This window comes from Neoarius graeffei, chromosome 11, assembly GCF_027579695.1.
Source record: "Neoarius graeffei isolate fNeoGra1 chromosome 11, fNeoGra1.pri, whole genome shotgun sequence".
NCBI classification, from domain to species: Eukaryota; Metazoa; Chordata; class Actinopteri; order Siluriformes; family Ariidae; genus Neoarius; species Neoarius graeffei.
The window spans coordinates 7,820,257-7,833,710 of record NC_083579.1 but is presented as its reverse complement, the minus strand read 5'-3'; the positions used below and the strand labels follow the sequence as shown (position 1 = coordinate 7,833,710).

The window sequence follows — 13,454 nt, the reverse complement described above, 5'->3', positions numbered from 1 at the left end:
GCGCTTATCTAGGGAGCAGGGAAGTATTTGGGATTCGGCCAGGATGATTTGAAAGGCAGGTTTTCCTCTGCGGAAAAACTGCAGGAATGGAAAAGTAGTGGCTTGGGGACGAGAAGCGGTATTTTCGGTACAATAGAAACCGCAATGAAGATATTATCAGTGTAAACGAGAGAGAGAGGGGGGTTTAGGGATGGCGGAGGATATGAATAAATCGGCGCTGATAGAAGAAGAAGAAGAAAAAGAGGAGAAGAAAAAGAAGTCGGGAAATAATGATGGAGATCACGATTCTGGAAATACCGAAGATCGGAGCGGAAAATCACGGCGCATTTGGACTTTATTCATGATCGCGTGCGTTCCGGTAATCGGTGTTGGGATCCAGTATTTCAGAAACGCACAGATATCCGAGCGGCACGTAAGTGTTAATAAGTTTGTGAATATGCGCGCGACTGGGTCGATTAATCGATTAATCGTTGGATAGCTGATTCTTTTGGGGGGGCAAAGCAGAATTCTGGTTATGACGCGGGTTGGAAGCGAAACGCGAATAAATATTAATGCACTTGGTCGATTAAATCGATTAATCGTTGTATTTACGCACAGTGATGTACAGGCAGATGGGGCACACGTTGCTGCGTGCTGCTGTTTCTTTGCCACGTATATGTTGGAGCTGTTTTATTAGGGGGTGGGTGCTTGATGCTCTCTCTCTCTCTCTCTCTCTCTCTCTCTCGCATATGGATGCAATGTGGAGGAGTTCCTTCCTTCCTTCCTCCCTCCATTACTTGGCAGACTTTACGCACATAACTCCAACCCTGCCCTCAAATCACATCTCTGTGCACTTACAGCATCATACCTGCTTCATTCCTGCTTCACTCCGAGCAACTATCCAGCTCAGTCACTCATTTAGCACCAAAATGACTTCTAATTCGACATCAGACTATTGATTATATTTATGAAACCAGGACTACTGACTATACACAGTGCTGAGCGTAAATGAGTGCACCCCCTTTGAAAAGTAACATTTTAAACAACATCTCAATGAACACAAACAATTTCCAAAATGTTGACAAGACAAAGTTTAATATAACATCTGTTTAACTTATAACGGGAAAGTAAGGTTAATAATATAACTTAGATTACACATTTTTCAGTTTTACAAAAATGAGTACACCCCACAACAAAAACTACTACATCTAGTACTTTGTATGGCCTCCATGATTTTTAAATGACGGCACCAAGTCTTCTAGGCATGGAATGACCAAGTTGGCGACATTTTGCAACATCAATCTTTTTCCATTCTTCAACAACGACCTCTTTTAGTGACTGGATGCTGGATGGAGAGTGATGCTCAACTGGTCTCTTCAGAATTCCCCATAGGTGTTCGATTGGGTTCAGATCAGGAGACGTACTTGGCCACTGAATCACTTTCACCCTGTTCTTCTTCAGAAATCCAACAGTGGCCTTAGATGTGTGTTTAGTCATGTTGCACAACGACCAAGGGCACGGAGTGATGGTAGCATCTTCTCTTTCAGTATAGAGCAATACGTCTGTGAATTCATGATGCCATCAATGAAATGCAGCTCCCCGACACCAGCAGCACTCATGCAGCCCCACATAAGGACACTGCCACCACCATGTTTCACTGTCGGCACCAGGCATTTTTCTTTGTATTCCTCACCTTTGCGACGCCATCAGTTCCAAAAACATTTATCTTGGTCTCATCACTCCAGAATATAGAGTCCCAGTAGTCTTCATCTTTGTCAGCATGGGCCCTGGCAAACTCTAGGTGGGCTTTTTTGTGCCTGGGCTTTAGGAGAGGCTTCTTTCGTGGACGGCATCCATGCATGCCATTCCTCTGCAGCGTACGCCGTATTGTGTCACGGGAAATAATCACCTCAGTTTGGCTTTCTACTTCTTTAGATAACTGCAGTGAACTTACATGCCGATTTTCTTCAACCCTTCTCATCAGAAGACGCTCCTGTCGAGGTGTTAACTTCCGTGGACGACCTGGACGTCTCTGTGAGATGGTTGCAGTTCCATCTTAAATTTTTGTACCACTTTTGCTACAGTATTCTGACTGATAAGTAAAGCTTTGCTGATCTTCTTGTAGCCTTCACCTTTGTGGTGGAAAGAAATGATTTTCTTTGGGGAATTCTGAAGAGACCAGTTGAGCATCACTCTCCATCCAGCATCCAGTCACTAAAAGAGGTCGTTGTTGAAGAATGGAAAAAGATTGATGTTGCAAAATGTCACCAACTTGTTCATTCCATGCCTAGAAGACTTGGTGCTGTCATTAAAAATCATGGAGGCCATACAAAGTGCTAGATGTAGTAGTTTTTGTTGTGGGGTGTACTCATTTTTGTAAAACTGAAAAATGTGTAATCTAAGTTATATTATTAACCTTACTTTCACGTTATAAGTTTAAACAGATGTTATATTAAACTTGTCAACATTTTGGAAATTGTTTGTGTTCATTGAGATATTGTTTAAAATGTTACTTTTCAAAGGGGGTGCACTCAGCACTGTAATAACGCCCAATAAAGCTCTCCTGGACTACAGGATTTATCCATTAAGCAGCAGTGTGTAAACTTTCCAGTCGTTACACGTTCTCCTGTTTTCCAGGAAGCGGCGCTGAAGACCCTTGGAGCAGAAGGACTTTTCCTCTTCTCGTCTCTGGATCTCGATCATGACCTGTACCTCAGTCCTGAGGAGTTTAAACCCATCGCTGAAAAACTCACAGGTTCAGTTCCACAGTTCTCGTGCTCTCATGTGATCCAGTAATAAAGCTGTTTACAGTTTCAAACAGCTGCCATGTTTTTGTGCCTTTCTCTCTTTCGTCTAAAGGCGTCGCTCCTCCTGCGGAGTTTGAAGAAGAGTTTATTGCCGACCGGAACGGTGAGACGCTCACGCTTCACGCAGCCATGCAGCCGCTTCTGCTCGAGACCATGACCAAGAGCAAGGATGGATTTCTTGGGGTAAAACTTCGTCCTTTGCGCTGTTGATTAGAAGCAGACAATTTGTTCGAATAACATTAGCCCTGTTCACACGGCACATATTTGCATCGATGCTGTACCGATGTATTTTGTTGCGATATATCTTACACCGGTGTAAATTTTGTGGAGCGTTCACACGTCACAACTCTGCTTACTAGAGAGAAGCGTGTTAGCACCGGTGCAGCCCCACTTGCGGTCACACGGCCATGCAATAGTAGCAAAAACTTTATTACTATCATTTCCTTTGATAGAAATAAAGTTTTGATATCATTTATTATTATCATCATTTCCTATCATTATTACTATCATTTCCGATAGTAATAATGCGGAAATTAAATATGAGCATGCGTGAAAATGTACTTCCTTTTCCCGGTTGTCATGGCATCATCAAGCGCCGGGAAAACAACGTGGATGAAGACACCAGTGTTGCCAGATATTGCTGACTTTTTCCATCCCAAAATATGTTCAAATCCACCAAAATGCACTTAAAACTGACAATCTGGCAACACTGGAAGACACGCAGTTCTGTTGTTGTTGATATTCGCCATTTTGGAAGCGCAAAATACCAGGATGCAAAATTATGCAATGCCCGTATATAATCAACTCTCCTCACGCGTAGCGAGTCTACCCCTGTAGCGTTCAGACGTCCCATTTTATATTGGTGCTGCCCCGCAAACTAGCATTTACTCCGGAGTAAATTTCTTAAACCACCTCCCGAGCAGGGTTAGATTTGCACCGGTTTAAGCAGCTTTCAGGGGCGACACCGGTATAACTTTGTACCGTGTGAACGCTCTACCGGGGCAGCCCCGGTGCTACACCGGAGTAAAAGTTGCCGTGTGAACACCCCTATTAAAGCAGCAGGACAGGAGCTGGTTCTCCATTTCTGACCAATCAGAAGCCAGATTTTTTTTTTTTCATCTGAATAGGTGGATTGTAAAACAATAAAATATCTGCATAAGTAAATTTTAAATAATTAAAAAAAACTTTCAGTGCTAACTTAGTGTTTAAGTTGTTGGAATATTCTGGAAAACTTGGATTTATTTTATATATATATATATATATATATATATATATATATATGCACTCATTACTTTTACAGAACTGAGTTTTTCTTGCTTTACAAACTTGTAAAAATACGATGTGTACGTGGTTTTGGCCTAGAACAACCAGTGGAAATATTTCTTTAATTAAGTTGATTACCACTAAAATAACTTAATACAACAATTATTTCTCCTTGTTTTGAACCATTTCCTTTGGGCGCAAGGTTTGTGTTTCGAAGTCATTTAAAAAAAAAACAACAGATGACAACCAGAAGTGAAACTATGTTGTTTTTGTATGGGCCTTTCTGAGAAAATCTGACAAGTAACGGTAAAGACATTTTTAAAAACTTTTGTATACACTAGTTACAATCCCTGTAAGTATATTTAAGACAAAAAAAAGTATATTTCATTAATTCACAAAGCCAGAGAGATCATTATTATGAAAAACTAATGCCCAATTGTTGTCTTTACCTTTACTCTATAGGGTAACGGTAAAGACATCTCATGGCATTTTTGGGTCACTGAGTGCAAACGGTAGCCGCGGGGTCTTAAAAAAAAGTCTTAAAGTTTTAAATTTAATATTCAAAAATTAAGGCCTTAAAAAGTCTTAAATTGCTTTGCCCAAGTCTTAATTTTTTAAACAAGGGTCTTAAATTTACTCATACTATTCTACAATGTGAAAATGTGGGTTTTGTGTAACATCAGTGAATTTCTTGGAGTATGCGCAAAGAAAGAAACAATATTGATACATTTTTGTGCCGGCGCAATCGTCGGAGTCCGTGGTGGAGAGGAGACTCCGCGAATCGCAGCATGGGGAAGTGTCGTTTAATCAGCAGTGGCTTTCAGATGAAAGATATATCGTGATTGGGTGAGGGAGGTTCCTGGAAGCGACGTTGAAGCAAGATGCTGTGTTTGTCGAAAGACCTTCAAGTTGTCCACTATAGGTCATTTCGCTTTAGAGTCTCACATGAAGAGCTCAAAGCACATTGCATCTGCCCTCCACCGCCACCAGCCCATCGCTCAGTTCTGCACGGTTCAATCTCCGAATGCACCTGGAGTTGGCACTAGCACCACTGTCGAACGTCAGCAGCATTAGCCAAGCCAGACATCATCGGCTAGGCTAGCAACAACGCAAGGGCCGAGCAGTGGCATGATTGGTGTCGGTGGAACCCCGAAACTTCGGGCAGAGGTGCTCTGGATTTTAAAAACAATTATGGAACACCACTCGTACAGCTCGAATGAGGGCATAAGCAAACTCTTTAAGGCTATGTTCCCAGACTCGGAAATCGCTACAACATTCTCCGGTGGAAAAAACAAAACATCTTACATAACAAAATTCGGTCTTGCTCGTCTTGAATGTGAAGATTCGACAAGCAATGCACATAATGACTTAAGTATATAACTTTTATAATAAAAGTATTTTTACTTGAAACATTTGTCATTATTGGGAATTTGATCTGGTGTTCTACGACTGCATAATGGGTGCGATGTAGGTCTTAATTCTCATTTAAGTCGTCTTAAAAAGGTCTTAAAGTCTTACATTTATGGTGGTCAAACCTGGGGAAACCCTGGTGCAGAAAAAAAAAAAGTTATGCATTTATTATCCCGTCCTAATTTGCTACTTGGCTAACTAAACGTTTCCAACATGCAGCATCGTTATCTTTATCATTTGGGGGTAACGGTAAAGACAGTTAATTTCCCCAGACATCTCGAAATTTCAGATTTGCCTGATCAGTATCCTGGATTCCAACATTCATGCACCAGTGATTTTTATTTTATTTTTTCAAAAATGGCTGCTCAACATCCTGGTCCTTCCACATGTAGCTGCACTTCCCTTTATTGTCGAAGCCCTGAGTTACAGCATGATTGTACCATTTGGGTAACGGTAAAGACATCAGAAAAGTACACATTCTTGGGCAAATATTTTGGGCTATACACCAAAAACCATTGAAGCAAAGACGATGATATTTTCCACAATAAAAAGTGAAGGTATAGAGGTAATGTTTCAGAAAGAAAAGTGAAAATACAATTAAAAACAAAGGAATTATTTTCATTCAAATTTCACTAATCCTCATTTAGACACATGGTGATAATGACATTTTGGTCTATTTAGGCTAAATAAAATTTTTGCAAATGCAGACAAGTGTTTTTTTTTTTTTTTACTGTTCTGTTAAATTCTTTCTTAAAATAAATGAGGATCAGGATGAATGGTTTTAGAGGGAAAAATTGTTTAAAACTGAATGTCACATTTGATCAAAAAAATTTTTTTAAAGAATTAGGAAGGGTTTACAGAAAGGGTTTTTTAATTTCTTTTGGAAAGGAAAGTAAATGAAATTTTCTCTGTAGGTCTCCCACAGTGCCCTGAGTGGGCTTCGTTCATGGAAGCGTCCTGCTGTTGCATCGTCCAGCTTCTCGGCTGCTCAGTTCCGGATCTTTCTGCCCCCAAAGGGTAAAGGGGAGCCGGGGGACACTTGGTGGATCATACCAAGTGAGCTCAATATCTTCACTGGATATCTACCTAACAACCGGTACCACCCTCCTACCCCCCATGGCAAAGAGGTATGCTAGGATTCGAGCAGAAATGTGCCTTTTTTAAATCCCTGCTGAAAAGGCAGGATGGTTATGGGTGCATTTACTTTTAGTTAATCAGATTAATGGGTAGGTGGAAGCATGGAGAACATCCCAGGCTAGAGAAAATGGGATCAGTGCCATCGTTCCTACAGTTTCCATTTCAGTGCAAATAGAATACTTACTAGCAACACTCTAATAACGCTCAAGCAAATATTTATTTAATCGAGTAAAATCATGGGGCCTGAGCAGGGCTCGACATTAGCGGTAGTCCGACTGTCCGGGACAACCAAATGTTCGGTCCAGACAAGTCAAATCTGCGAGTGCTACCGAGGGTCTTCTCTGTTTACTTGAATATATAAAGTTAACACCTGAACAATGCATACGGAGTCAAATAAACGTACATAGATCCTCGCATGGCTACTTCTACTCCACTTCATCATCATCAGTTTTCCATAATACTTTGTTTGTTTTCCTCCATGTAGCTGAGAAAAACTGATATTAAGCTAATCATGTGACTCTAACAACATTCACGACGACCTGGTGCTTCAGGAATACACCAACAGAGAACTTATTCATTCAGTCTTACAGCGTGTTTTTCTTTTTTTTTAAAGGTCACGGATAAACAGAAGCAGGACACAAAAATAGGATTTCAGTGCATTGTTCTCTATAATGTCAGCGTGTAACGATTCGCACAACTCGCTTTGATTTTCCAACGATATTTTTGGAAAAAAAAATAAAGAAAAATGTTTTTATTACCAAAAAAATTCAACTTTGATTTTCCTATTCATCATCAACTTTAAATATTCCTTTTGTTAAATAAAAAAAAAATACCTTTTTCATTTGCTTAAAGCTGGACTGCCGGTCGGATTTTAAGTTTAGGTCATAAAAAGAATTTTCTCGACACCCAATTATTTTATTTAGTGGACTGAAAGCTACTGAATTCGAATCACAGACTTCCAATTTTATTAGTTTTTTTTTAAAAAATAGAACAATTAATGAATTTAAGGCCACATGGCCCTAAATTCTCCATTACTTCTTCCTGCTTCACCATGATCCAATTCAAGATACTACGTCATGCATCACGTGGTGGGCTTTCCCCGTTCGCACAAGGCATTGTGGGATACAAATTTAAAACAGGAGAGAAAAATGGAGGATGAGAGTGCGCGAATGAAACGTGAAAGAGCGACTACAGTAATGGAAAGAAAGCGAGAAGGTGTTATGTTATATACGAAGGAAAGGAAACAATCTTTTATATAAAAATTGTTTTTAAATAGAACAATTAATGAATTTAAGGTAATTTCTTTCGCAGCATTAGAGCTGTGTTACTTCCGCCTACAGTGAAGTCACATGAAATCCCACTATTATGTTGTTACACCCTCTGCTGTCTAAACAATGCAATTACAGCTAGGAAAAACTAAAAATTATGGAGTCTGATGATCACAATTTTTTTTTTTCCTTCGTCGATTTGAAGAGTCGTTTGTATCGTGATTTATCATTGCACGATATATCGTTACATGCCTATTATCAGCGTTGTAGTCGAGTCACTAAACCTTGAGTCCGAGTCCAGTCTCGAGTTCCTAGTGTTGAAGTCCGAGTCATTAAAGAAAATTGAGTCGAATCCGAGAACAAGATTCCAACATGCCGTTGGAATCTTGGTCTCGGATTCGACTCTTCAAATCGATTTGACGGTGGCTGTTGCTGCCTTTATGCGAAACCGTTTATGGCACGTGCGCCAAGGCGCGACACACTTCCATGAAATTCGTACAAAAATTAATGCAGATATAAATATCTTATGCCAAATTATTATGGCATGTTACAAAAAAAAATAGAGAAAATCTGAGTCCTCGTCTCCAGTTTATGAGTTGGAATGCAGTTAATCCACGAGTCCGAGTCAGCAGTGCTCAAGTCCAAGTCAAGTCACGAGTCCTTAAAATTAGAGCACGAGTCAGACTCGAGTCTGAGTCCTCAAGCTTGGTTGCTATAATTAATGCTAAAGAAGTTGATATAAAATTTGTTCCCATGCAAAAATAAAACACAACAAGACATGAAATGTATCGCTCATTCAGATCTCATGGCAAAAATGAATCCGATGCACTCTGGATTGGATCAGTGCACCTCTACAGAATATTGTAAGTTCTAAGCATTTTCACACTGCCCCTCCCCCTCCATTTCTTTCTTTCCCTCCTGAGTCCGAGTCTGATCGCCAGCTAACGACGAAGATGTAATAAACTAAATGAAGCTTTGATTAAATTTACATTCATAAGATCATCTTGGAAGAAATCACCTCCTGTAGAAATCCCATACAGGAAAGAATGGATTCATCTGGAGATGTATAAGAACAACGGCGTCTGTGTCCTGATCTGTCTCATGGTGTCGTCCATGACGTCCTGAAACCTGTCTTTTTCTCTCACCCGGCCCCCTCAGGTTCTGATCCACACCCTGCTCAGCATGTTTCATCCTCGCCCGTTCATCAAATCCCGCTTCGCTCCTCAGGGAGCCGTGGCCTGCGTACGAGCCGTCAGCGACTTTTACTACGACGTCGTGTTCAGGTATCGAGCTTCACAAGTTCATAAATCCTCATCTATCATCTGACAAGAGTTAATCATTAAAAAAAAAAGAAACAGAGATGAGCTTGATGAATAAACGCTGAGCTAGGAGTTCAGGAACGTTCTGGATTACAGAGCCGACGTTCAAGATGTGCACATACACTCAGCGGCCACTTTAATAGGAACCTGTTCTTGGCTGCAGGACTGGAACCTAATGTGTTCTCTGTCTGTTGCATCCTGAGTAGAGTTGCAAAATTCCGGGAATTTTCAAAGGTGGAAACTTTCCATGGGAATTTTCGGGAAAAGACTGGGAATTTTGAAAGTGGACATCAGTTAAGTCAGTAGAAAAAAACATTGTAGCATAATCTTGGTTAAAAGAGGCAGATTAATGGGAATAAAGTTGTGCATAGCACGCTGTTACTCACTCACATGGACAAAACGTTATTTTCTCAGGAGCCATTGAAGCCACACCCCTTACATGCATTTTGCATCCCTCTATCACATGCACAATAACTTCTAGAATTCTGAAGAGCTAGAACTGTTTTAAATACAAACTGCCGAGATCACACATTACAGACAAAGGACTACATGCCATCAAGTAAGTTTTGAGGATGTTTGAGGATGATTTTTTTATCTATTATGGTATTTAAGTAAAAATGAAAAGGTATAGTAGAATAAATCTAGTGCTAATTTACTTGTAAATTAGAATTGTACCATTTCATTGAAGTAGTTAGCTTGTGATGCTAGTTACAGCAAATTGTGCTAGCTTAATGGGAAACCAGATAAGCTAAATGAAAGCTTCCTATGAACATTTCATGTAAGAAAACTAAATTTAATGCTAGCTTACTGGTTTGTTTGTTTATGACTTAATAATAATTAAATAAATAATTAATGAATAGATAATGTGTGTGTATGTGTATATATATATATATATATTAGTGCTGTCAAGCGTTTAAAATATTTAATCGCGATTAATGTCGCGACTGTCATAGTTAACTCGCGATTAATCGCAATTTAATCGCACATTTTTGTCACATGAAAAACCATTGTAATTCTCTTACCAGCATAAAAAAGTGAATGGGCTTGCTCACCGTTCGAACTACGGGGGTACTCGGGGGATCCGAGATCCCCTGAAACAGACATGAGATCCCTTGAAAACATGATTTGGGAAATGTTGGGGGGGGGGGTCTCTAAAATATTGGCAAAATGATGTTTATTGACATAGCAATCGTGTGTAACGGGAAGCATTTGCATATCCGAAGTGAGCGCGCGATGGAGAGCCGCGCTCTGAGACAAGCGCAAGCACCCCCCCAAGGGAAAAAAAGGGACCCCCCGAAAATATCGGCATAGTTCGAACACTGGTTGTACCAATGTTTTTTTTTTTATTGCAGAGCATAACACGTCTTGTCACAGCCACTGCAAAGTGGGGCTGGAGCCGCCGATGGGAAAACGAAACCTAAGCCGAGCACCGTGGCTCTTTGGGGGAGGGCAGAGGACTCTGGCTGTGCGGGGCGTGGCATCATGTCACAGAGCGTTAATCTCGCGATAAAAAAATTATTGCCGTTAAAATTGAGTCAAGTTAACGCGTTAATAACGCGACATTGACAGCACTCTAATAATTAAATAATTCCCCTAAATTACCGTAATTCCAGGGTTTTTTTTTTTTTTGAAAATTCCCAAAATTCCCATACCAAAGTTTCCATGGAAACTTTCCGGAAATTTTCCCCCCTTTGCAACCCTAATCCTGAGATGCTTTTCTGCTCACCACGGTTGTAAAGAGTGATTTATATTATGAGTTACTGTACAAGTTCCTTCCTGGCAGCTCGGACCAATCTGGCAGTTTTCCTCAAGGTGTTTGTTTCCACCCACAGAACTGTCGCTCGCCCACTCGATGATGCTTTTTGTTTATCTCACCATTCCGTGTAGAGACTGTTGTGTGTGAAAATTTTCTGAAATGCTCAAACCAACACCCCATGCCGCAGTGAAAGAAAGTCACACTTCACTGTGACATCACAAATTTTCCTGTTTGAACAATGTGAACGTTAATTAGCTGAAGCTCTTGATTTGGATCTGCGTGATTTCATGCATATTAGGATCAGCTGGGTGTTCCTATTAAAGTGGCCAGTGAATGATGATAGTGATACTCCGTCTCCTCCTCCTCCTTTCATGATCTGTCGCACCAATGTGAATTTAATTTCACGTAACTACACACGATAAAACAAATCAAAATGCGCGACTGGTACAACAGAGATGTAACCAAATATCAGTAGTTTATTCGCAGTGAACAGGTAGAAATACAGATACGAACAGGAAACACAATAAATGTTATTTACCAGCTGGGAGGTCCGTATCGTGAAATTCTTGGGCCGAGGTCACGGTATTTCACCATACGGACCGACCTTAAGCTGGTAAATAATATATTTATTTTTTTCTTTACCAAATTCTAACAGAAAACGAGAGCGCCCGAGAGGGAAAACCGAGCCGAGCCGCCATTTTGAATCCTCATTCACGGCTGTAATGCAAATGGCTTCCTCCTCGGTATACAAGTGCACTTCCATGGCAGGAAAAAAACTACATTTTGCCGCCTATGTAGTCCCCTATTTATACAAAATGGAGTAATTCAGGATTCAGCCATGTTTTTGCTCGGCGTTAGCAACAGTTAGAGGTTTTTAGCTTTCTCCTGAAATGTTTTCTTTTATTTCTTCTTCCTCAGGGTAGTAAAACTCGCTTTCGCTGTGAACACTGTTGTTATCGCTATCCATGCTGTAAAATTAATGCTATTCTCCTGAGAAATGCTGGCAAAAATGTATAAGATTTTTGACAATCTTATAAAAAAAAAAATGTTGACAAATTCTACTATGTTTGCTGTTTTTGTGAATGAGCGAGTCGTCAGTGGTCCGTATCGTAGGATACAGACCCGCTTGCCAGCCAATCAGAGCAGAGGATTTGATGGAAACCGGACTGCGGAAAAAATTATTTTTGCCAGAAATGTTACGTGCGCAGGGGCGGCACGGTGGTGTAGTGGTTAGCGCTGTCGCCTCACAGCAAGAAGGTCCGGGTTCGAGCCCCGTGGCCGGCGAGGGCTTTCTGTGCGGAGTTTGCATGTTCTCCCCGTGTCCGCGTGGGTTTCCTCCGGGTGCTCCGGTTTCCCCCACAGTCCAAAGACATGCAGGTTAGGTTAACTGGTGACTCTAAATTGAGCGTAGGTGTGAATGTGAGTGTGAATGGTTGTCTGTGTCTATGTGTCAGCCCTGTGATGACCTGGCGACTTGTCCAGGGTGTACCCCGCCTTTCGCCCGTAGTCAGCTGGGATAGGCTCCAGCTTGCCTGCGACCCTGTAGAACAGGATAAAGCCATAGCTGCCAACTACTAGGAATAAATCGTATTTATTACGATTTGTCGTTTTGATTACGAAAATACGAATTTACTCCAATAAAATACGATTTTGCCAATTTTCATGGGTCATTTTCAAAGTCTATCACCGGTGGGATTCGTATTTGATAAAACACCGCTTCGTTCTAAGCGGCAGATACTACGCCAAATTTCATTGGCTATTGCTTGTTCTCTCAGCCAATCAATGATGCTATTAGATCATCCATGGCACGCTATCGTCTGGCCTTTGTTCACGAAGTTTCTGAACAAAGCATGGCGTTTCAAGCTTTTGTTATGAAGATGTAGCGTAGTACTACTCTCTAAAGAAAGCATGGCTAAGGGGAAGGGCCAGTGCTTCAAGGACTCGTACCGAGAGGAGTTTCCCTTCATTTCTAAGTCAAGTAAGGGCGATCACTACGTGTTTTGTGCTCCATGTCGGCGAGACATTTGTGGTGCAGTAACATCAACTGTTGACTGAGTAAGCTCTAGTGTATTTCTCTAATGTGTACTTTGTCAAAAGTTATATGTGCCAATTGCATTGTTTGAAGTTTTTGCCTGATTCACTGACTATTTTCATACATTGTTGAAAAGAACTTTGCAAATTAATGTAAGATGATAGTTTGTAGAATAAATTTTGTCAAACTATTTTGTTTTAGTGTGATTTTTCAGGGTAGTTTTGCTAGAAGGCTTTGGCAGCCCCCACCAAGACTCAGTACCCAACCTTGTATTACTGTTTACAATTTCGGAATGCTGGCAGCTATGTAAAGCGGCTAGAGATGATGTTACGTGCGCTGGAAGTTTTTACTTTCCCGTGGTTGTGCAGCCAGATATGAAGCTTGTGCGACAAGACAGTTTTCATTAACGCGACTGCACACCAACCGTTCGTTGATCTTTAGTAACTGCCTGATCAGGATTGGGATTCTTTAAATTAGGATATT

At 40.8% G+C, this 13,454-nt stretch overlaps 1 protein-coding gene across 1 annotated transcript in view; it reads left to right on the top strand.

The window, feature by feature from the left end:
- selenon (selenoprotein N) overlaps positions 1-13,454 on the top strand; it is a 35,397-nt gene continuing 21,943 nt past the window's right edge. The window contains exons 1-5 of the mRNA XM_060933352.1: positions 1-412; positions 2,617-2,734; positions 2,839-2,969; positions 6,374-6,586; positions 9,023-9,147. Coding sequence (XP_060789335.1) covers positions 191-412; positions 2,617-2,734; positions 2,839-2,969; positions 6,374-6,586; positions 9,023-9,147 — 809 coding nt within the window. The 5' untranslated portion in view covers positions 1-190. The remainder of the gene's footprint in view (positions 413-2,616; positions 2,735-2,838; positions 2,970-6,373; positions 6,587-9,022; positions 9,148-13,454) is intronic.